Source organism: Ylistrum balloti, unplaced genomic scaffold (assembly GCF_031769215.1).
Source record: "Ylistrum balloti isolate Yb309-2 unplaced genomic scaffold, AGI_CSIRO_Ybal_v1 Utg371512, whole genome shotgun sequence".
Classification (NCBI taxonomy): Eukaryota; Metazoa; Mollusca; class Bivalvia; order Pectinida; family Pectinidae; genus Ylistrum; species Ylistrum balloti.
In genome coordinates this window covers 69,225-93,223 of record NW_026782781.1, presented here as the reverse complement: position 1 = coordinate 93,223, position 23,999 = coordinate 69,225, and the positions used below count along the sequence as shown (strand labels likewise).

The 23,999-nt window shown below is 38.6% G+C and overlaps 1 protein-coding gene across 1 annotated transcript in view; it reads left to right on the top strand.

Annotated features, from left to right (window-relative positions):
* LOC132562789 (zinc finger ZZ-type and EF-hand domain-containing protein 1-like) overlaps nt 1-23,999 on the top strand; it is a 62,813-nt gene that overhangs the window by 24,612 nt on the left and 14,202 nt on the right. Inside the window, exons 31-62 of the mRNA XM_060227559.1 lie at nt 1,998-2,077; nt 2,269-2,325; nt 2,634-2,762; nt 2,916-3,020; nt 3,492-3,559; nt 3,702-3,864; nt 4,159-4,270; nt 4,620-4,753; nt 5,316-5,404; nt 5,508-5,629; nt 5,892-5,971; nt 6,215-6,278; nt 6,602-6,675; nt 6,806-6,874; nt 7,337-7,413; nt 7,907-8,024; nt 8,163-8,344; nt 9,802-9,868; nt 10,994-11,057; nt 11,197-11,357; nt 12,019-12,215; nt 12,379-12,492; nt 12,993-13,036; nt 14,211-14,432; nt 14,793-14,920; nt 15,082-15,152; nt 16,150-16,231; nt 16,700-16,815; nt 17,111-17,282; nt 19,000-19,131; nt 19,815-19,926; nt 20,365-20,552. Coding sequence (XP_060083542.1) covers nt 1,998-2,077; nt 2,269-2,325; nt 2,634-2,762; nt 2,916-3,020; nt 3,492-3,559; nt 3,702-3,864; nt 4,159-4,270; nt 4,620-4,753; nt 5,316-5,404; nt 5,508-5,629; nt 5,892-5,971; nt 6,215-6,278; nt 6,602-6,675; nt 6,806-6,874; nt 7,337-7,413; nt 7,907-8,024; nt 8,163-8,344; nt 9,802-9,868; nt 10,994-11,057; nt 11,197-11,357; nt 12,019-12,215; nt 12,379-12,492; nt 12,993-13,036; nt 14,211-14,432; nt 14,793-14,920; nt 15,082-15,152; nt 16,150-16,231; nt 16,700-16,815; nt 17,111-17,282; nt 19,000-19,131; nt 19,815-19,926; nt 20,365-20,552 — 3,593 coding nt within the window. The remainder of the gene's footprint in view (nt 1-1,997; nt 2,078-2,268; nt 2,326-2,633; nt 2,763-2,915; nt 3,021-3,491; nt 3,560-3,701; nt 3,865-4,158; nt 4,271-4,619; nt 4,754-5,315; nt 5,405-5,507; nt 5,630-5,891; nt 5,972-6,214; nt 6,279-6,601; nt 6,676-6,805; nt 6,875-7,336; nt 7,414-7,906; nt 8,025-8,162; nt 8,345-9,801; nt 9,869-10,993; nt 11,058-11,196; nt 11,358-12,018; nt 12,216-12,378; nt 12,493-12,992; nt 13,037-14,210; nt 14,433-14,792; nt 14,921-15,081; nt 15,153-16,149; nt 16,232-16,699; nt 16,816-17,110; nt 17,283-18,999; nt 19,132-19,814; nt 19,927-20,364; nt 20,553-23,999) is intronic.

Sequence of the window (23,999 nt, the reverse complement as noted above, 5' to 3'; positions counted from 1 at the left end):
GACAAGTCTCTCTGTTCTCAGGTCACTGTGCAGTGTAAGTGACAAGTCTGTCTGTTCTCAGGTCACCACTCAGTGTAAGTGACAAGTCTGTCTGTTCTCAGGTCACCACTCGGTGTAAGTGACAAGTCTCTCTGTTCTCAGGTCACTGTGCAGTGTAAGTGACATGTCTGTCTGTTCTCAGGTCGCCACTCAGTGTAAGTGACAAGTCTGTCTGTTCTCAGGTAACCACACAGTGTAAGTGACAAGTCTGTCTGTTCTCAGGTCACCACTCAGTGTAAGTGACAAGTCTCTCTGTTCTCAGGTAACCACTCAGTGTAAGTGACAAGTCTGTCTGTTCTCAGGTCACCACCCAGTGTAAGTGACAAGTCTGTCTGTTCTCAGGTCACTGTGCAGTGTAAGTGACAAGTCTGTCTGTTCTCAGGTCACCACTCAGTGTAAGTGACAAGTCTGTCTGTTCTCAGGTCACTGTGCAGTGTAAGTGACAAGTCTGTCTGTTCTAAGGTCACCACTCAGTGTAAGTGACAAATCTGTGCAGTGTGTAAGTGACAAGTCTGTTCTCAGGTCACCACTCAGTGTAAGTGACAAGTCTGTCTGTTCTCAGGTCACTGTGCAGTGTAAGTGACAAGTCTGTCTGTTCTCAGGTCACCACTCAGTGTAAGTGACAAGTCTGTCTGTTCTCAGGTCACCACTCAGTGTAAGTGACAAGTCTCTCTGTTCTCAGCTCACTGTGCAGTGTAAGTGACAAGTCTGTCTGTTCTCAGGTCACCACTCAGTGTAAGTGACAAGTCTCTCTGTTCTCAGGTCACTGTGCAGTGTAAGTGACAAGTCTATCTGTTCTCAGTCACTGTGCAGTGTAAGTGATAAGTATGTCTGTTCTTAGGTCACCATTTGGTGTAAGTGACAAGTCTGTCTGTTCTAAGGTCACCACTCAGTGTAAGTGACAAGTCTGTCTGTTCTCAGGTCACCACTCAGTGTAAGTGACAAGTCTGTCTGTTCTCAGGTCACCACTCAGTGTAAGTGACAAGTCTGTCTGTTCTCAGGTCACCACTCAGTGTAAGTGACAAGTCTCTCTGTTCTCAGGTCGCCACTTAGCGTAAGTGATAAGTCTGTCTGTTCTCAGGTCACCACTCGGTGTAAGTGACAAGTCTGTCTGTTCTCAGGTCACCACTCGGTGTAAGTGACAAATCTGTCTGTTCTCATGTCACCACTCAGTGTAAGTGATAAGTCTGTCTGTTCTCAGCTCACCACTCAGTGTAAGTGACAAGTCTGTCTGTTCTCAGGTCACCACTCGGTGTAAGTGATAAGTCTGTCTGTTCTCAGGTCACCACTCAGTGTAATTGACAAGTCTGTCTGTTCTCAGGTCACCACTCGGTGTAAGTGATGAGTCTGTCTGTTCTCAGGTCACTATACAGTGTAAGTGATGAGTCTGTCTGTTCTCAGGTCACTATGCAGTGTAAGTGACAAGTCTGTCTGTTCTCAGGTCACCACTCAGTGTAAGTGACAAGTCTGTCTGTTCTCAGGTCACCACTCAGTATAAGTAACAAGTCTGTCTGTTCTCAGCTCACCACTCAGTGTAAGTGACAAGTCTGTCTGTTCTCAGGTAACCACACAGTGTAAGTGACAAGTCTGTCTGTTCTCAGGTCACCACTCAGTGTAAGTGACAAGTCTGTCTGTTCTCAGGTCACCACTCGGTGTAAGTGATGAGTCTGTCTGTTCTCAGGTCACTATGCAGTGTAAGTGACAAGTCTGTCTGTTCTAAGGTCACCACTCAGTGTAAGTGACAAGTCTGTCTGTTCTCAGGTTGCCACTCAGTGTAAGTGACAAGTTTGTCTGTTCTAAGGTCACTGCAGTGAAAGAGACAACTGTCTGCTTAAAACTTATTAACGTCTCTTTGCCACTCAATGCGAACTCAACAGATTTCATTCTCCTGGTATCAGACCATGTTAACTGCATTTCTTATTGGTTTGTAAAGTTTGACTTCAATAAACTTGTTTCAGATTCTGGCTTCGTCGCAGATAGGGCTACTGAAGCATGTAAACTGATGCAGAAAAAGAATGTGGAGAAAGTAGTGAGTGAAGCATTGTTATTATTGATAATTTATTGTATAATTTATATAAATGTATTTAACTGTCTAATACAGGATGATTATTTTGGCAGTGATTATCATTACAATACAGTTACTTGTACTTGGATGAAAGGTATCATTAACAACAATCTGTATGACTCTGAGAGTTTGTTTTCAAAAATCTTATCAATCTATATAAATAGACGGAGCTGATTGGACCTGCTGAAACTTCTCTCCTTGGCACAGTTGTGAGGCAGTTGGTAAGTCACTGAAACCTCACCTGATTGACAGGTTGTTTGATTCGCAGTGAAGTGTCATTGCCAATATTTTAAAATAAGATTTCATATCCTTTGAGAAAGATAACAAAATTCCCTCTCTGCAAATTATCTGAAATCAATTTTCTAACACTTACTCAGACAATAGTGGTGGGAAGATTACTCATCAGGTGTGATATATATAACCTACTTACATGAAAAGTAATACACCTTTTACAAATAAATCTTCCACTTGTGTAGACCTTGATCTTGATGTACTTGTGTATTTGACCTTTAGAACTCTGTTTCTGTAGGTATTGACCTTGACCTACTTGTGTGATTACTGTGACTCGGAATCACGAGTTGTGCTGATACAGAAGTTCCAGCCGTTGGCCCAGGAATTGCAAAAACTTGCCAGTTCACTTCCCACACTTTTCCCCAATGTAAGTTGTTGACATATGCCAGTTGTCCCACGGACAGTGTCAACAGGTTTTAACATATCTACCTATACAAATCACATTAAGGATCTATCCTCCAGTCTGTTGTAATTCTGATTGTTTGCTCCGATTACTGATGTTGTCTACCTCTTGTTACAGATCAGCAGTGAACACTGGGATACAGTCCAGACAGAGGACATTGTACTCAGGACTTGGGAGGTAGAATCTTCACACAGCTACGAGAATAATCAACACCTTACTCAGGTAAGTAGAATTCAGTGATAAAGCGACATATCAACATGACTTAGAGAAAAACATGTTTCGGTTCATGACTTCGAGAAAAGGATGATTTGTTTAATGACTTTGAGAAAATGATGTTTTGGGTCATGACTTAGGTGAAAAATACATTAATTTAAATTCAAGGTTACCATTAAACCAGTTATATTTGAACCAGTATTTAATATAAAAAAAAAACTTTTACAATAAATTATATATGAGAATTTTTCCATGATTGTTGAAATATCCAGGTGAACAGTTCAGGCTTCTTGAGCCTCTTGTTTTCTATCTGGGAGTGAAAATATCAGCTGTACAAAACATTCCAGGTGACATACAGTTTAAGTTTTGTCAACACATTTTATAACTTGTTTACTAGATATGGATTTTCAAATTCATTAGAAAAGTAATCAATTTCATATTCATATGATATTCAAACTTGGTGTTGTATTATGATTTCAGGTTTTCAGCTGCCCCGGTGCTGATAAATTCATGGTGGACTTTGACACCAGATGTGAAACAGAGCGAAGGTATCAACTTTGAAGGCGAATGCCTTTATCCTCTGCTGATATTTGTAATAATTGTAAACAGAGATATGGTTTACAGGTATTAAGATGTAAATCCAAATTTATTTTATGTATGTCTGTGAATTCTGTTACATTCTAATTACAGGTATGACTACTTAGTATTTACTGATGCTAAAGGCTTACAAATGAGGTTTGACCAGAAAGTCGGCACACCCAAGTGGCCACGTCAGATCAATTTCAGTGGGCCACACCTCCACTTCCTGTTTCACTCAGACAGCAGTAACACAGAGTGGGGATATAAATTTAAAGTAAGGGCAATACCATTCTACTTCAGGGTAGAACATCATGTAATATGTTATTTTATCCAGTCATGAAAGAAGAATTTTGTTTATCTTTATAATTTTTCACAAAATGAACTCAGGTGGTCCAAATGAGCTTGTGTTATGGCACTCTGTGATACAAGATTGAAAACCATGTGGTGAAGCATAGTTACAGCTTGATATATAGGGAAAATTAAAAGACATTATTTAATAGTCAGGTTGACATTGTGTAATGTAAATGATGAGAATCTTGATGTAAACCTAACATGTATCATTACCTAGGTGACGGCGAGGGGTAGCCCTGACATTCCCTTATCATGGCCTTTTGATCTTCAGCTCAGCCTTACAAAGATGCTTGGTCGAATGTGTGGATGTACACTCAACTCCCACCCATGTAAGTTTTCTTGGTATCAGAAACAACTATAGATTTTGTCTTTACTTATCAGGTAATCTTTTTGTAAAGTTATTAATCAAACTTCTTTCCTGGCCCTTGCACTGACAGGTTGTTAGCTTCTTCAATGTAAATCAAGAGGGTTTTTGAAACATTTAATATTTCTATTTGGAATCCTAAATCTCCTTTATAAGATAAAGTTCTAACTTATTGAAAAAGTTTATTTACTGGATCTTCTGTCAAGGACTCTTGTAGAGTAAATATTAAGCTTGAAAGGAAGAACTTATTGACACTGTAATCTGTGTCTGACATGTCTACGTTAGATATTAAATGAGTTTGGTTTGTTGCACAGATTCTGACAAAGACCCTCTGATGAATGCGGAGGAGACAGCAGAACAGGATGTACTCAGGAGTGAGTTGTGGACAACATTGTTCAGAGGAGGTTATATGGTCGGCAAGATACAAAGATCTCTCTCAGGAAAATTTGTAAGTACATATTTGTTATAACATTCAAATAATTCTCCTGAAGGATCTTGTGGGTTTTAATCCTTTGAGATCATTTAAACAGGCTGCATGCACTTTAAAATCACTTATGAACCTTAATATATAATGACATACAGACATAGCAGACATGAAGATATGAATACTATCTTGCTATGAGGATTGGCCACGAAGTTTTGCCTGGCCCAAGTGACGCGACTGGCTATAAAGCCTCATCAAGGTCTCGCCAGGTCGTACAGCCAGGATCTAGCCTGGCCCCATGATCCAACCTAGCCATACAGTCTTGTCCAAGGTCTAGTCTGGACCCATGATCCAACCTAGCCATACAGTCTTGTCCAAAGTCTATCTGGACCCATGATCCAACCTAGCCATACAGTCTTGTCCAAGGTCTAGTCTGGACCCATGATCCCACCCAGCGTCTCGTCTGACCTTATATTATGACCCTGAGTCTCGCCTGACCATGGCCATTTGATCTCACCAAAGGTCCCGCTTGGCTCCAGCATCTTGTTCCTAAGGTCTAACACAGGTTTTTCTCCTTTGTTACCAGGTAACAGAAGATAGTGGAGGACATGTTCTGGAATTTCTGTGGAAGCTTGTCAACAGAGAAGAAGATCTACCCGCAAAATTTCTTGATAAGTATGTATGTTTTTTTTATATTGACAAGAAACTTATTAGGGTGATACCAGTACAAGAATTAGCAAATGTTTTTTAATCTGATAATACATTTGTTATTTGACAGGTGTAAGGAGGTCAGTAAGTGTCTCCAGGTGGGAGGTGATGCTGTGGAATCAGCTGTGGTGGCTGTGTTTGCTGCACTTGTATGGCACACACAACAGCTGAGGGAAGACCTCAGTAAATATGGTAATCCTTCATCTTATACATACAGCACTCTAGACAGCATGTTCAGACTAGTGATAAAATGGAAATTGTTCACTAATTGATTAAAACAGGTCAAGATTTATCCCCCTTATTATTAAACAGTTACAAAGTCTACACATTAACGCCTTTGATTTTTAGATGTGATATAACAACATTGGGTTCTGTGTTTGTGATGTCTACATTAGCTTGGTACTATTGTATATTATGATTTTGATGAGAATTTTGACTGATTTAATTTCAACAGTGGAGGCTAATGGGGAGGCAGTTATCAGTGACGGCATCCATCAGGCTTACACGGCTGCAGAGACACTCCGAATGCAACTGGTCAGTGATATAATAGTGTGTCTGTAGCAGGCATGACACTTAAAACTGGAGTATCAAGTAAAATAGGAACACATATACACTGGAAAAAAAAATTTATATCAAAGGTCATCTGCATTTATCTTTTGTGTTCAGTTTAGACAGAAATTTACAATTTATCATTAATAACACTTTTTTGAAATTAACAGAAGATTATCATTAATCATAGTTAATTGCATGATCTCATGCCTGTGATATTTTCCCCAGCTTACATTACGTCAGCGTGCTCTCACTAATAATGAGAAGAAGAATGAGGACGCAGATGATCCAGGTAAATTTATCATTCTTTTTTTGCTATGTAAAACAACATTTTACAATGCTAATCCTGTTACCTGTGACAGTGTTTTAGTTAATGAGTTACCTCCCTTGATTTAATTTCCACAATAGGTGCTTAATAAACAAAATTTCCTCTATGAAAGAGAAAATGAACACTAGATCACTAGGAATTTTCTGTTGAAGGTTGAATTATCTGATGTAACTTATGAAAAGTGTTGCCAACCAAACTTTGGTCATTTGTTCAGGACATACACGTACCATTGAGCAAAAATCTGTTTCTTGATTAATTAGCCATATTTAACATGTAATATGTTACAGGTACTTTATGTAGAGACAAGGCTCTGTTCCTCCTCAAGTTTGCTGGTCTCACCAAGGTTCAACTCAAAAATGAGGTAAAATCGTGGCTATGTGATGTTTGGTGTACCATTTGTGTTTCTGTGACATTGAAAGTTTTATGTTATGATATTTAATTGATAATAGATCAACTTATGTAACAAATACAAATTGTTGATGTTTTGACAGCTGAGGTCTAAAGCAACAAAGCAATGGAAGAAACTGTCCAATCGCAAGTCGGAAAAAGTGTTGAAAGGGGTTTGTAATTTATCTTTAGGAATTGTATTTAACTGATCATAAGGCCACAGTGGTATCAACCCATGTGATAGAGAGATTTCAAATATAGAAATGCACTATGAAACGACCTTAGAATTAAACAGTAGAGTTTAGTTAGCTCACTTTGCAAAGTTTGTAAATGCCAAGTTTATAGACTAATGAAATATCCATTCAACATGAATGAAATAGACAAAAGAAGATGTTTGTGGTAAGCATGTGTAATATATATTTTGATAAAGGGGATAAGGGGTATCATTCCATTTTGAATGTTGTCCTGTAAGTATCTGTGCTTAACTTCATGCTCAATGTTGTAAGTAAGGATTTTCTTGGATGCTATAAATGAGCAGGATTCATTTTTTTTTTATTTTTCTTAATAAATATGCTCAATCAATAATATCAAAAGATGTTTTGATGAAATATAGGAAATATGTGATTTATTTTTAGCTGGATGGCTCAGACAAGTACCCATCATTCCGATTGGTGCTGGAGTTTGTACAGGACCCTGCGTGGACCACAGAAAGGTGAGTTTGTATGGAACCCTGCCTGGACTACAGAGAGGTGAGTTAGTATGGAACCCTGTCTGGACCACAGAAAGGTGAGTTTGTATGGAACCTTGTATGGACCACAGAAAAGTGAGTTTGTACAAATTCCTGTCAGGACCACAGAAATGTGAGTTTGTACAAATTTCTGTCAGGATCACAGAAAGGTGAGTTTGTACAAATTCCTGTCAGGACTACAGAAAGGTGAGTTTGTATGGAACCTTGTATGGACCACAGAAAGGTGAGTTTGTACAAATTCCTGTCAGGACTACAGAAAAGTTTTAATGGTGTCACAATAAACATAGTGAATAAGTCGTCTCCTAATCAGCTGTTGTAGTGATTGGCTGAACCCTTAGCGAGAAACAAAGTAAGGATTAGTTTATCATCCACTCTCAGATTTGTACCACCATGTGGAAGGTGATAAAAATTCCTCCCTCAGGAGTGACTAACTATACCTGTACCAAACTCTTTACAGAGTGAATCGTATCCTACATGAACGGTCCCAACATGCCAAGGCAGTATCTGACATCTACACGTTTGTAGCTGAGTTCATCAGGATTCACCAGTGTACGGATGTCACCCACCCCTTCCAGGTCAGTTATTTCTTGTCAACTTCTCTTTTTGTTTGTATAAGAAACTGAGTAAGGTTATAATACTTCACATGTACCTGACTTGTAGGGTTTAACTTTTGTTTTTGTTTGTGTTATTACTGTAACTGTTTCCTGTTCCAGATCCCCGTCGTGTTATTCCTACAGGAGGTGTTATCATATCAGGATGGCTTTAGTAAACACTATGCAGATAGTCTAGATGGATGTGGTCTACAGCAGGAGGCACGTGTAAGACAGGCTTACTACCTCCTGGTTCGCAGACTCACAGAACCTTTCCACAGAATGCACCGCCATGATCTCAACAGGTAAGGTATATTTATCAGTGACAGGAGGAATCCATATTGCTATAACATACAGAGGTCTGGACCTAGGTCATACAGACATACTACTGTTACATAACAGGTCTGGACCAAGGTCATACAGACATACTACTGTTACATAACAGGTCTGGACCTAGGTCATACAGACATACTACTGTTACATACACAGGTCTGGACCTAGGTCATACAGACATACTACTGTTACATAACAGGTCTGGACCTAGGTCATACAGACATACTACTGTTACATACACAGGTCTGGACCTAGGTCATACAGACATACTACTGTTACATACACAGGTCTGGACCTAGGTCATACAAACATACTACTGTTACATACACAGGTCTGGACCTAGGTCATACAGCCATACTACTGTTACATACACAGGTCTGGACCTAGGTCATACAGACATACTACTGTTACATACACAGGTCTGGACCTAGGTCATACAGACATACTACTGTTACATACACAGGTCTGGACCTAGGTCATACAGACATACTACTGTTACATACACAGGTCTGGACCTAGGTCATACAGACATACTACTGTTGCATACACAGGTCTGGACCTAGGTCATACAGACATACTACTGTTACATAACAGGTCTGGACCTAGGTCATACAGACATACTACTGTTACATACACAGGTCTGGACCAAGGTCATACAGACATACTACTGTTACATACACAGGTCTGGACCTAGGTCATACAGACATACTACTGTTACATACACAGGTCTGGACCTAGGTCATACAGCCATACTACTGTTACATACACAGGTCTGGACCTAGGTCATACAGACATACTACTGTTACATACACAGGTCTGGACCTAGGTCATACAGACATACTACTGTTACATACACAGGTCTGGACCTAGGTCATACAGACATACTACTGTTACATACACAGGTCTGGACCTAGGTCATACAGACATACTACTGTTGCATACACAGGTCTGGACCTAGGTCATACAGACATACTACTGTTACATACACAGGTCTGGACTTAGGTCATACAGACATACTACTGTTACATACACAGATCTGGACCAAGGTCATACATCCATACTACTGTTACATAACAGGTCTGGACCAAGGTCATACAGACATACTACTGTTACATAACAGGTCTGGACCTAGGTCATACAGCCATACTACTGTTACATACACAGGTCTGGACCAAGGTCATACAGACATACTACTGTTACATACACAGGTCTGGACCAAGGTCGTCTAGACACACTACTCTTACATACACAGGTATTATAAGAAGTGAAACCTGTCTGTTAAAGCCATTCAAAAGTGATGGGAAAAGAGGTCTTAATAGACAGGTATCTGTAAGATACAGGTAGCTTTAAATGCTGGTTTGACTGTAATAATAAGTTTCAGGATACTCATCAATTGACTGTATGAATATATTTCAAAATTACATTTCAGGAAAATTGCTCCAGCATATGAATATGTCCAAGCCTGTTTACTACACCTCTTAGACATGGAATGGCAGGTAAGATCATCAGCTAGAATACAGACACCAAATTTTCTCAACATTTAGAAATTACAGAAATACACTGAATTGTATCTTCTTTTATGAAATACAGAAATAAAGACACCAAATTTCTCTACCTTTAATACTTAGTTCAGTTCTATCTTGGTAACTGTAATTACTAAGGAGATTGTAACTGCATCAATTCTGCTAGAGTTGCTCTTCCGTTTCATATTATTTCTACAGGGATACATCAAGGTGTATTTTTACTCTTTATTATGTCACCTGATCCAAAGTCTCATTGTGACCTATTGCGATCACCTCCAGCACTGTGTGACGTGTATCCATAAACAGTTAAACATTTTTTACTTCTTCTCAAAAACCGTTGAACCAATTTCAATGAAATTTTACAGAAATCTTCCCTGACCTAAGATCAACCAAAACAATGTATTATACGGTCCCTACCCCACAGGAGCCCGAGGGGTGGGACCAAAAGGGGTCAAACTGACTCAGATTTCAAAAATCTTCTCCACCACACCCAGATATGGTAGAATCAAATACTCTTCATGGATGGAAGCATCTTATGGTGCTTTACCAAATTTGTGAATTTCATGGCTCCAGGGTCTCGCATTTCTTCGTGGGGAGGGAGTAAATTTTACTATGGTTTATATAGATAAAACAGATTTTTGAGTTTAATTTGTTTAAGATCCAGTTGAAACATTTCAAACTTGTTTAGAATTATGAGTGATGGGAGGATGGCTATATGTTATGCCCATATTGATGGTGGCTGACCCAAAGGGGCTGATTGATGGGTCAAAAGGGGTCAAATTGACTTAAATTTCAAAAATCTTCTTCTCTACACCCATTACTACATCAGTGTCACAATTTCTTTTTCATGACACTTGGAAGCTGCTTTCCCTTTAACCTTTATACTCAATATTGCTTATCTCAGGTAACTGTGAAGGCGGCTAGGCCTCTTGTTACAAATACTCTCTGCTACATTATCACATCTTATCCTGACTTTTTAGCAGGGAAGTGAGAAGTAAAAGTGACTGTTTTATATTTGCATAGTGAAATGATGTATTAAAATGAAGAAAATAACCTACTTTTTTAATTGATGTAAGTTTGTTATTGTTTATTTTCCAGCCGTATGATCTGATGTTTGTCACTGAGGTAAAACTTCCAGCCCTCTTCCTGAGCATCGCTAAAGGTAATGAAGACTGAGATAGTGAGTTGTAAATGTTGATTCTATGGTTATCAACGTTGATGATAAGGGTTAAATTACTGATGATAAGTATATTGACAGTAATATGGTAACTGACATGGTTTTTGGTGACGTTTCGTAACAGAAACAGTAAAGATGCGGGACTGTACCCTCAGCCAGGAAGAGGATGAGAAGGATATCCGCTATTACGAACAGTGCATGGCATGGTTTGAGGAATGTGAGAGTGGCTTTGATCAGTGGTACAATGGCAACAAAATGGACCATGGCTCCCGAGAGAACAGAAAGGTAAGCTTGTCAGTCCAGACTTGGTGTTGTAGCCAACGTCTTTCAGACACAACCATACGCTGGTAGCCTAGTTTTGGCAACCTTCGTCAGACAGACATAACCTGGTGCTGGTAGCCTGTGTCTGTCCAGACAAAATCAATTGTTGGTACAAACTCTTGCCTTTGTCTGTCTAGACATAATCAGGTTTTGGTAGTCTGTGTCTGCTAAGACACAATCATCCAGACATAACCTGGTTTTGGTAGCCTGTGTCTGTCTAGATACAATCTAGTGCTGGTAAAGCCTTTGTCTGTCCAGACATAACCTAGTTTGGTAGCCTGTGTCTGTCCAGATATGACACTGTTGGTAGCCAGTTTTTTTTATATCCTTTCTGTTTTGTCCTGTGTATCAGGCTTGTAATTTTTTCATTATAAACATATATTGCCATTTGTGAACCTAATTCTTGCTTTGTTAATCTTTCAATAGTCTATGTTGCCATATAATTTTATTTAGCTTTGTTTTTACTGTCTTGTATACTAGTGTCCATTGATGCCTTTTAAGGAGAGAAGTACAAAACTATGGGCCTGACTTATTCTATAAAGTTTGACTCCTGATGTATATGTTTAGCATACCTAAACCAGTCTTCTAAATCTCCTCTGGTAAGTGAAATATGTTGACATTACAGGCTGTCCAGATGTTTGTGGCAAGATTTTGTGACCTTCTGGACGTAGAAGTGAGCTGTGACGGCTGCTCTGTGACCCTCCCTGGTCGGCGGTACCGATGCCTACAGTGTGTAGATATGGACTTGTGTGCCACTTGCTACGCTGGTGGGGTGAAACCAGAAGGAGATCACACAGATGAACATGACATGGTCCATCTGGTGTAAGTTTTGGATCGCATGAAGAAACATAACATATTCCATCTCTGACTGGACTATTGTTGTCTGACCAGTCTTTTGACCAGTTTTGTGTAACTTTTGTGTTGACCTTTGACATTTCTGTGACTAGTTTTGTCTGACCTTTGTGTTGACCTTTCTGTTTTACAGGTACAAGTGTAACAAGTGTCAGGCCTTTATAGTTGGTACCAGAATCCATTGTAATGAATGTGATGACTTTGACCTCTGTCTCGGCTGCCACTCAAAGGGCAAATTTCCCTCGGAGTAAGTATGACATTTGTTTGCATAAAAATACAACATAGCTTTGTAGTTCAGCATCGCCAGATGTTAAGTTAATGAATATTATGTGTTGATGGCTTACTGAAGGATATATAGAGAATAAGTATTGTGTTGATGGCTCACTGAAGGATATATAGAGAATGAGTATTGTGTTGATGGCTCACTGAAGGATATATAGAGAATAAGTATTGTGTTGATGGCTCACTGAAGGATATATAGAGAATAAGTATTGTGTTGATGGCTCACTGAAGGATATATAGAGAATAAGTATTGTGTTAACTTCTTGACTTATTGTAGGATATACAAAATCTGTTCTCAACTTCATAGTCACTGCAAAGATACCATCACAAAAAATCTGAAATGGATTGTTTCAGTTATTAAATTGAAGAGAGATTTGTATTGTTTTTCAGTCATTGAATTAAAGAAAGAATTGTATTTTTTAAAGTAATTAATTTAAAGAGAGAATTGTATTTTTTAATTTACAGACACACAACAAGTCATGATATCACAAAGTTTCCAATGATCAAATGTAAGTACACAGTCCATCAAAGACATTAATTTCATTGTTTTTTATATAATTGACATATGGAACCAGTGATTTCCTGCCAATCCTAGACCGTTTGTACCTCAGATATATGGGCCTTTCATTATGATAAGTTATTTTCTTCTTCTGTTTTTCTGTTATAAACACCCAGACAAAAGTCATGCATTTTTGAGAAATGCTTCTACCCATTGAAATAACACAGAGAGTGGATTTAAGTTAGGAACTTTTTATACAATTTAATTCTCCAAATATCTGGCATAAATATGCAAACCCGAGTGGACCAAAATCTGATACTGTGCTTTGCCATTGGTTGCAAGGAGTGTCAGGAGTTTGTTTAAATGTTGTACTAAAACATTTTGATTCAAGTTAATGTGTACCCGTCAAAACAGAGACTCAGTTCTTTCAGAGCTGATGTCAAGACACACATTCACATTTAACATTGCCTTGTCATTAAGTTCAGTAATGTGTGTATCTGCTCACTTCCAGTATAATTGTTGAATACGTGACCTAATACCCTGGACAAGTCTTTTAAATTTTTGGAAAATCTGCCAATGATAAAGCAAGATTATTGATATTTCTTCCATTTTGATCCCATACATGGTCTGTTGGGTTCATATCTGGTGACGGGGCAGGCCGGGGTGTAAAATTAATGGCCTCATGATATAGGTTATCTTGCACGGTTCTAGCACGCCATGGTATAGCATTGTCATCCATGGAGAGAGGATGGCTATAAATGATTGTCAAAATGAGGGACAACGATGTCCCCAAGGACAAGATCTCTAACCAGATTGTCTAAATGAGGGACAATGATGTCCCTAAGGACAACATCTCTGATCAGATTGTCTAAATGAGGGACAACGATGTCCCTAAGGACAACATCTCTGATCAGATTGTCTAAATGAGGGACAACGATGTCCCTAAGGACAACATCTCTGACCAGATTGTCTAAATGAGGGACAATGATGTCCCTAAGGACAACATCTCTGACCAATAAAGGTAACATTATAAATGTATATGTAAGTCCATTTCACAGTTGTTAGAAAAGCAGGCTCAGACAGTGACTGACTAATTTTTGTCCGAGGACGTAATTAAATCACATTTCTTTAAACATTTGAGGATCATTAAGTTGAAGACTTCTGGCTAAATTAAATCTATTCAGTGCGGCCATCACAAGACTCGGACTCCCTGATCCAGGCCTACATTCACCAACATGTCTGGTTACTGTTCACGGTATTGGCCCTGTCTACTGGCGACATCATTCACACAGATAGCCCCAACAGTATGGTAGACTCTGACTACGTCAAGCTGGCTGCCAACCTACAACAGGAGTGTATTGAGATTGTAACCCACTGTCTCCAACAGGTCCCAGACGATGCTGAAGGTAATTCTTAGTTGTCAGGGGATATTTATAACAATCCTGTCAGCTCTTTTTTAATCGTACATACTTGGTTATAAGTTTTGTGTACTTCATATCACTGAAGTCAGTAACTTAATAATGAAGACAGGAAGAATTGTTCCATTATATGTATGTAACTAGATAAGATAAAATACACCTTACAGCTTAGTAGCTGATATTAGTCTACCCTGCAGGCATTACAGACCTGATGAAGAAATTATTGCATTATTAATGTGTTGGTAGATATTAGCACTACAGGGATCTAATTTGTCATGAATGATTTAGCAAGGTTCTCTTTACATATTGTGGATAAACTCTGTGCATATGTTTATTTCCTGCTACCAGACAGTACCAAGGAAGTGTTACAGGGCGGCCTACTTCGCTTGGAGACCAGACAGGAGCAGGCTTTTGCCATTCATTCCCAGGAGAGGATCATGGGATTGCTTGGTGCAATGATTCCACAAGATCACAAGGTTTACATTTCATTCTCTTTTAACATAAGGCCAAATATCTTTTAATTTCAGATTTAATTACAATAAAGTATCATTATTTGGATAAATCAAACCTCCTTGTCACTCAAAGCTTCTGTCATGTAACACTCAGACGTTTACTAAGTATGATTTACAAATTTCAGATCTTGTCAACTGGAGTTACATATAACTTCACCACGGATCAATTCATACATCTGCTGTTCAAGATTGCCAAGTAAGTTAATATTTCACATAAGAATGATTTTATTATGTTTCCCAACAACTTTGAATGGAGCATGAAGTTAGGGCTTTGTCCATCTGTCCATCCATCTTTCTGTCTGTTCTTTCATGTCCGTGTAAATCCAGGGCCCAAAAACCCTTTTAGACAGAGTGTTTGACTTCAGAGCATAACTTGGCTTGCATTTTAATTAGGATAATGAAACTTCATGTTTTCATTTGTCATACTAAGACTATGTGCATTGCAGCAAAGTCAGGGCCCGTAGCCCCTTAATTACAGAATTATTGCCCTTTGTAAAATTTTGTTTCCAATAAATTTTTAGGTCATATGACCCTATTGGGATCGCCTTTTGTCCGGCATCGTCCGTGCATCCTACGTTGTCTGTCGTAAACATTTTCAACTTCTTCTCAAGTTCTACATGTCTCATTGAGCTGAAACTTACCTTAAATGATCACGACATGATCCTGACCAAAGTTTTTTAATTTCTGGTTGGTCCGAAATCCAACATGGCCGCCATGGCTGCCATCTTGAAAACAAATTTTCAACTTCTTCTTACGTTCAAAATTTGAAATCTTGTATTTTATGTCAGATGACCGTTAAGGCCCATGGGCCTCTTGTTTAGGAAGCATTCACTGGTTCCAGTTTTAAAGATTCTCTAGTTGACTCTATATTCCACCTATCATATCTAATTTGCACTTTTTCTCAGTTTTTCAAATAGATCCCCACGATGCTTTTGAATTCAACTTTTGAAGTATTTTATACTGTTTCTCAGACAGAAATGACTGTAACAGCTGTCTGTCAGATTTTGTATCATTTAATAAACATATTTAATTCTGAGCCACTTTCATAGGAAAATTCAGCCTCCAAAATTCAGGAACATATGTCTCTTGTTTATCAAATTATTTTGATATTTTTTCTTTGTCAGTAATTTTTTTTACTGACAACAGTTTTAATTTATATTCCTACATAAACCTTGATGAATTCTGGTTCACAGAGGGGAGAGTGGACATGAGGTGAACACTCGACACCTAGCCATGGGACTGCTCGGCCCACTGCTTACAAAGTGTTCCCCAAAGGTAGGAGGTTTTAGTTTACCTCGATTGAAGGTAAATCTGTAAATAGTATTTGTTGATATAGCATTGTCACTGGGTATAAACATCAAATAGCCAATCAAATACCTTGTATTAGTCAGGTGCCTTTTATCATTGGAGTAACAGTTACATAAACGTAATAGGAATTTTAAAAATCTTAACTATTCTGGAGATCTGTTTGTACTTACCTGGGTTAAGGACATTTATACAGAGGCTAGTTAACAAGAACACACACAGACTAGCAATAACAAACTGAATAAATTTACAGTTTGTAATAGTTATCAGAAAGGAAATAAATTTGACAAGTTGCAAATTCATGCAGTTTCACAAAAGGTAGCAAGGCACTGATGTATTCATGTCTCTTTACATGTTTTTATTAAGTAAATATTCAATCATTTTTAGAAGTCTACTATATCCTCCATAGTTATAATATCTACTACATGAATCCCACAGGTTGCTGATGATTCAGTGAAGTCTACACAAGGTGCAGTCACAAAATTGGAAAACTACATTGAGGGACAAAGGACTATCAAATACCTCTTTTCTTTTGGTGCAGATTGCCTTGAAAAGTATGTGTTTAGTAGGACATTCTCAAGTCTGTGTAGCGGTCAAGCCATCTGTTCCCTTTTGTCAGTTTTGTCCATGTGAAAGATAGCTTGAAATCATGACATTGTCATTTTTCTCAGTCACAACACTTAACATTAATGTCACTGACTCCTAAAAATAATTCATCGTAATTCTTTTATATCAGAATTTGTTGACAGGTTGTACCAGGATAATTCCCTGCATTTATCAATGGACAATTACTAATTATCAAAATGCAAACATAGTTGATGTGTAGTGAGTGCACCCTTGTGTATGTAGGTGTGGACTTGAGTGGGCGTGTTCTGTGGCGAGGATACTTCAGAATCTATACAGTTCCTCTGATTGGCGGTCCGTCATCCATCACCACTTGACCACCTGTGTACAGTCATTGACGGCTCTGCTAGACTTACCTTCCATCTTTGCTCTGTTTGTAATGGCTGGATTCCCAGAGGTATGTATCTGTAGTTACAGTGATAGAGTCATTCCCAGAGGTATGTATCTGTAGTTACAGTGATAGAGTCATTCCCGGAGGTGTGTATCTATAGTTACAGTGATAGAGTCATTCCCGGAGGTGTGTATCTGTAGTTACAGTGATAGAGTCGTTCCCGAAGGTATGTATCTGTAGTTACAGTGATAGAGTCGTTCCCGGAGGTGTGTATCTATAGTTACAGTGATAGAGTCATTCCCGGAGGTATGTATCTGTAGTTACAGTGATAGAGTCATTCCCGGAGGTTTGTATCTGTAGTTACAGTGATAGAGTCATTCCCGGAGGTATGTATCTGTAGTTACAGTGATAGAGTCATTCCCGGAGGTATGTATCTGTAGTTACAGTGATAGTCATTCCCGGGGGTTTGTATCTGTAGTTACAGTGATAGTCATTCCCGGGGGTTTGTATCTGTAGTTACAGTGATAGAGTCGTTCCCGGAGGTATGTATCTGTAGTTACAGTGATAGAGTCGTTCCCGGAGGTATGTATCTGTAGTTACAGTGATAGAGTCGTTCCCGGAGGTATGTATCTGTAGTTACAGTGATAGAGTCGTTCCCGGAGGTATCTGTAGTTACAGTGATGTATCTGTAGTTACAGTGATAGAGTCGTTCCCGGAGGTATGTATCTGTAGTTACAGTGATAGAGTCGTTCCCGGAGGTATGTATCTGTAGTTACAGTGATAGAGTCGTTCCCGGAGGTATGTATCTGTAGTTACAGTGATAGAGTCGTTCCCGGAGGTATGTATCTGTAGTTACAGTGATAGAGTCGTTCCCGGAGGTATGTATCTGTAGTTACAGTGATAGAGTCGTTCCCGGAGGTATGTATCTGTAGTTACAGTGATAGTCATTCCCGGGGGTTTGTATCTGTAGTTACAGTGATAGTCATTCCCGGGGGTTTGTATCTGTAGTTACAGTGATAGAGTCATTCCCGGAGGTATGTATCTGTAGTTACAGTGATAGAGTCATTCCCGGAGGTATGTATCTGTAGTTACAGTGATAGAGTCGTTCCCGGAGGTATGTATCTGTAGTTACAGTGATAGAGTCATTCCCGGAGGTATGTATCTGTAGTTACAGTGATAGAGTCATTCCCGGAGGTATGTATCTGTAGTTACAGTGATAGAGTCGTTCCCGGAGGTATGTATCTGTAGTTACAGTGATAGAGTCGTTCCCGGAGGTATGTATCTGTAGTTACAGTGATAGAGTCGTTCCCGGAGGTATGTATCTGTAGTTACAGTGATAGAGTCGTTCCCGGAGGTATGTATCTGTAGTTACAGTGATAGAGTCATTCCCGGAGGTTTATATCTCTGTCATATCACCAAACACTCCCTACATTGATTATAATATCTTAACACTGTGCCCTATATTAAGGTAATTTGAAATATACTTTGAATGTAATGACATGATCACATTGAGATACTTACCTATGAAACATACTCCATAACAAAATGATACAACAGTTGCTGATATGGAAATGCTCCAGTTATATAAACTTCAAAAGTCTTTTTTGACAAACAGCTGATGTATCCTTTGTTTGTCTAGGTGCTGACACTTGTGGTTAGCCTAATATAACATTTTAAAGTGTATACAGATGCTGGAAATCATGGGAATTTAACTAAAACAGTTTTGTAGGTGTAGACCTTAGAACTGTAAGAGATTTGACTGATACATCCTTTGTGTCTATAGGTGCTGACCATAGGAACGCTTGTCCAGTATAACCATATGGATATGGAGAAGAAGAAGGGAGTGGTTCTGAAACACTATCCGGACAAATACCAGACCCTCATTATAGATATTAAAACTAGAAAACGTCACACGGTAAGTCTGTTGTACAACACTATCCAGACAAATACTAGACCCTCATTATAGATATCAAAACTAGAAAACGTCACACGGTAGGTCTGTTGTACAACACTATCCAGACAAATACCAGACCCTCATTATAGATATCAAAACTAGAAAACGTCACACGGTAGGTCTGTTGTACAATACTACCCTGACAAATACCAGACCCTCATTATAGATATCAAAACTAGAAAACGTCACACGGTAGGTCTGTTGTACAATACTACCCTGACAAATACCAGACCCTCATTATAGATATCAAAACTAGAAAACGTCACACAGTAAGTCTGTTAGAAGGTTACCCAAACCCACAAATACCAGACCCTCATTATAGATAATAAATCTGGCAAGTGTCATACAGTTACTTTGCTGTGTAATACTACCCTGTCAAGTACATCACCAGGTAAGACTACTGTACACCTGCTTATTATGGTAATTTTGCTCTGTATATGATTTAGTACACCAATAAATTGTGAAATCACACAAATCTGTACAGAAAACAGAAAAATTTTGTCACAGCTGTGACCATCAGTCATATATGACTGGAGTGACACATTCACAAACTAGACAAAACAGAAACAGAAAAGATAGCTTGTAAGGTATGTTGTTTATTGCTGCAGATGAAAGTTTTCAAAGAATGTTGTATTTTGTTACAGGTGCAGGACAAATTTGTTGACTGCCTTTCATTGGTAGCAGACACATGGGACACAGATCATGTGACATTGTTTATCAACACAATCCAGACTATTGTTGGAAAAATAAGAGCAGGTGAGTCTTACACGTGTGTCTTATTGTGCCCAGGTGAGTCTTACATGTGTGTCTAATTGTGCCCAGGTGAGTCTTACATGTGTGTCTTATTGTGCCCAGGTGAGTCTTACATGTGTGTCTAATTGTGCCCAGGTGAGTCTTACATGTGTGTCTTATTGTGCACAGGTGAGTCTTACTGTACTGTGAGTTTCAATGCAAAACTAGAGAATCTAAATTTACCAGGAAACCAAGGGAATAAAACTGTATGAGAGGGGAATCTTACTGTTCAGCCTGACACCCTAACTGTACAACATGGAAATCTTACTCTGAAATAGGAGGATCTATTTTGTATGACCAAGGAATATCGAAGTTCAAAGTTGAATTTTACTGAGACATAAGTAAATGCATCTGCTGTAGAAAAGAATGTGTAATTCAAGACAACTTATTTGTTTGTTGTAGAAGAAAAAGTGTTACTTGAGACGGTCTGGGTGCTATCCCTGTGTCTCAAGGTTCTTAACAACAATGTCAAGTCTATGGAGAACTGTATGGTGGAGAATCTGTTTGAGTCTGGGTTTATACAATGTCTGGTGCACCTGGCAAGTAAAGGCACAGAGTTCAGTCAGCAGTGGCTCCTCAAGGATCTAGAGGTCAGATTTTCTAACATGTATATTTCTAATTTAACACTCTCTGTCCACGGATATTTTACAAACTGTGGAGAAGTTATGTAATAAAATACTTCAATACATTAATTTTCATTATTTTTATAAGAGGGCTCATACACTTCACTTCTCTTGCTGAACTTCTTATCAAATATTAATGAAAAAATATACACATGCTGGGGTATAGATAGTGGTGTCCTAGCAGTTAATTTGTACATCTGAGAGCAAAGTTAGAGATGTAACTTTACATAATGAGACAGTCTATTGTAGATAGTCCTGGGTCTCTGCTGTCAATATATTGACTTATTGAGGCAGTCTGTGGTTTATAGTCCTAGGTCTCTACTGTCAATATATTGACTTATTGAGGCAGTCTGTGGTTTATAATCCTAGGTCTCTACTGTCAATATATTGACATAACGAGGCAGTCTGTGGTTTATAGTCCTAGGTCTCTACTGTCAATATATTGACTTAATGAGGCAGTCTGTGGTTTATAGTCCTAGGCCTCTACTGTCAATATATTGACTTAATGAGGCAGTCTGTGGTTTATAGTCCTAGGCCTCTACTGTCAATATATTGACTTAATGAGGCAGTCTGTGGTTTATAGTCCTAGGCCTCTACTGTCAATATATTGACTTAATGAGGCAGTCTGTGGTTTATAGTCCTAGGTCTCTACTGTCAATATATTGACTTAATGAGGCAGTCTGTGGTTTATAGTCCTAGGTCTCTACTGTCAATATATTGACTTAATGAGGCAGTCTGCAGTCTAGGTCTCTACTGTCAATATATTGACTTAATGAGGCAGTCTGTGGTTTATAGTCCTAGGTCTCTACTGTCATTGATATATTGACTTAATATATTGACTTAATGGCAGTCTGTGGTTTATAGTCCTAGGTCTCTACTGTCAATATATTGACTTAATGAGGCAGTCTGTGGTTTATAGTCCTAGGTCTCTGCTGTCAATATATTGACTTAATGAGGCAGTCTGTGGTTTATAGTCCTAGGTCTCTACTGTCAATATATTGACATAACGAGGCAGTCTATGGTTTATAGTCCTAGGTCTCTACTGTCAATATATTGACTTAATGAGGCAGTCTGTGGTTTATAGTCCTAGGTCTCTACTGTCAATATATTGACTATTGTGACTTAATGAGGCAGTCTGTGGTTTATAGTCCTAGGTCTCTACTGTCAATATATTGACTTAATGAGGCAGTCTGTGGTTTATAGTCCTAGGTCTGTAGGTCAATATATTGACTTAATGAGGCAGTCTGTGGTTTATAGTCCTAGGCCTCTACTGTCAATATATTGACTTAATGAGGTAGTCTGTGGTTTATAGTCCTAGGTCTCTACTGTCAATATATTGACTTAATGAGGCAGTCTGTGGTTTATAGTCCTAGGTCTCTACTGTCAATATATTGACTTAATGAGGCAGTCTGTGGTTTATAGTCCTAGGTCTCTACTGTCAATATATTGACTTAATGAGGCAGTCTGTGGTTTATAGTCCTAGGTCTCTACTGTCAATATATTGACTTAATGAGGCAGTCTGTGGTTTATATATATTGACTTAATGAGGCAGTCTGTGGTTTATAGTCCTAGGTCTCTACTGTGGTTTATAGTCAATATATATTGACTTAATGAGGCAGTCTGTGGTTTATAGTCCTAGGTCTCTACTGTCAATATATTGACTTAATGAGGCAGTCTGTGGTTTATAGTCCTAGGTCTCTACTGTCAATATATTGACTTAATGAGGCAGTCTGTGGTTTATAGTCCTAGGTCTCTACTGTCAATATATTGACTTAATGAGGCAGTCTGTGGTTTATAGTCCTAGGTCTCTACTGTCAATATATTGACTTAATGAGGCAGTCTGTGGTTTATAGTCCTAGGTCTCTACTGTCAATATATTGACTTAATGAGGCAGTCTGTGGTTTATAGTCCTAGGTCTCTACTGTCAATATATTGACTTAATGAGGCAGTCTGTGGTTTATAGTCCTAATATATATTGACTTAATGAGGCAGTCTGTGGTTTATAGTCCTAGGTCTCTACTGTCAATATATTGACTTAATGAGGCAGTCTGTGGTTTATAGTCCTAGGTCTCTACTGTCAATATTTTGGTTTATAGTCCTAGGTCTCTACTGTCAATATATTGACTTAATGAGGCAGTCTGTGGTTTATAGTCCTAGGTCTCTACTGTCAATATATTGACTTAATGAGGCAGTCTGTGGTTTATAGTCCTCCACTGTCAATATATTGACTGTCAATATATTGACTTAATGAGGCAGTCTATGGTTTATAGTCCTAGGTCTCTACTGTCAATATATTGACTTAATGAGGCAGTCTGTGGTTTATAGTCCTAGGCCTCTACTGTCAATATATTGACATAATGAGGCAGTCTATGGTTTATAGTCCTAGGTCTCTACTGTCAATATATTGACTTAATGAGGCAGTCTGTGGTTTATAGTCCTAGGTCTCTACTGTCAATATATTGACTTAATGAGGCAGTCTGTGGTTTATAGTCCTAGGTCTCTACTGTCAATATATTGACTTATTGAGGCAGTCTGTGGTTTATAGTCCTAGGTCTCTACTGTCAATATATTGACTTAATGAGGCAGTCTGTGGTTTATAGTCCTAGGTCTCTACTGTCAATATATTGACTTAATGAGGCAGTCTGTGGTTTATAGTCCTAGGTCTCTACTGTCAATATATTGACTTAATGAGGCAGTCTGTGGTTTATAGTCCTAGGTCTCTACTGTCAATATATTGACTTAATGAGGCAGTCTGTGGTTTATAGTCCTAGGTCTCTACTGTCAATATATTGACTTAATGAGGCAGTCTGTGGTTTATAGTCCTAGGTCTCTACTGTCAATATATTGACTTAATGAGGCAGTCTGTGGTTTATAGTCCTAGGTCTCTACTGTCAATATATTGACTTAATGAGGCAGTCTGTGGTTTATAGTCCTAGGTCTCTACTGTCAATATATTGACTTAATGAGGCAGTCTATGGTTTATAGTCCTAGGTCTCTACTGTCAATATATTGACTTAATGAGGCAGTCTGTGGTTTATAGTCCTAGGTCTCTACTGTCAATATATTGACTTATTGAGGCAGTCTGTGGTTTATAGTCCTAGGCCTCTACTGTCAATATATTGACTTATTGAGGCAGTCTGTGGTTTATAGTCCTAGGCCTCTACTGTCAATATATTGACTTATTGAGGCAGTCTGTGGTTTATAATCCTAGGTCTCTACTGTCAATATATTGACATAACGAGGCAGTCTGTGGTTTATAGTCCTAGGTCTGTAGGTCAATAAATTGACTTAATGAGGCAGTCTGTGGTTTATAGTCCTAGGTCTCTACTGTCAATATATTGACTTAATGAGGCAGTCTGTGGTTTATAGTCCTAGGTCTCTACTGTCAATATATTGACTTAATGAGGCAGTCTG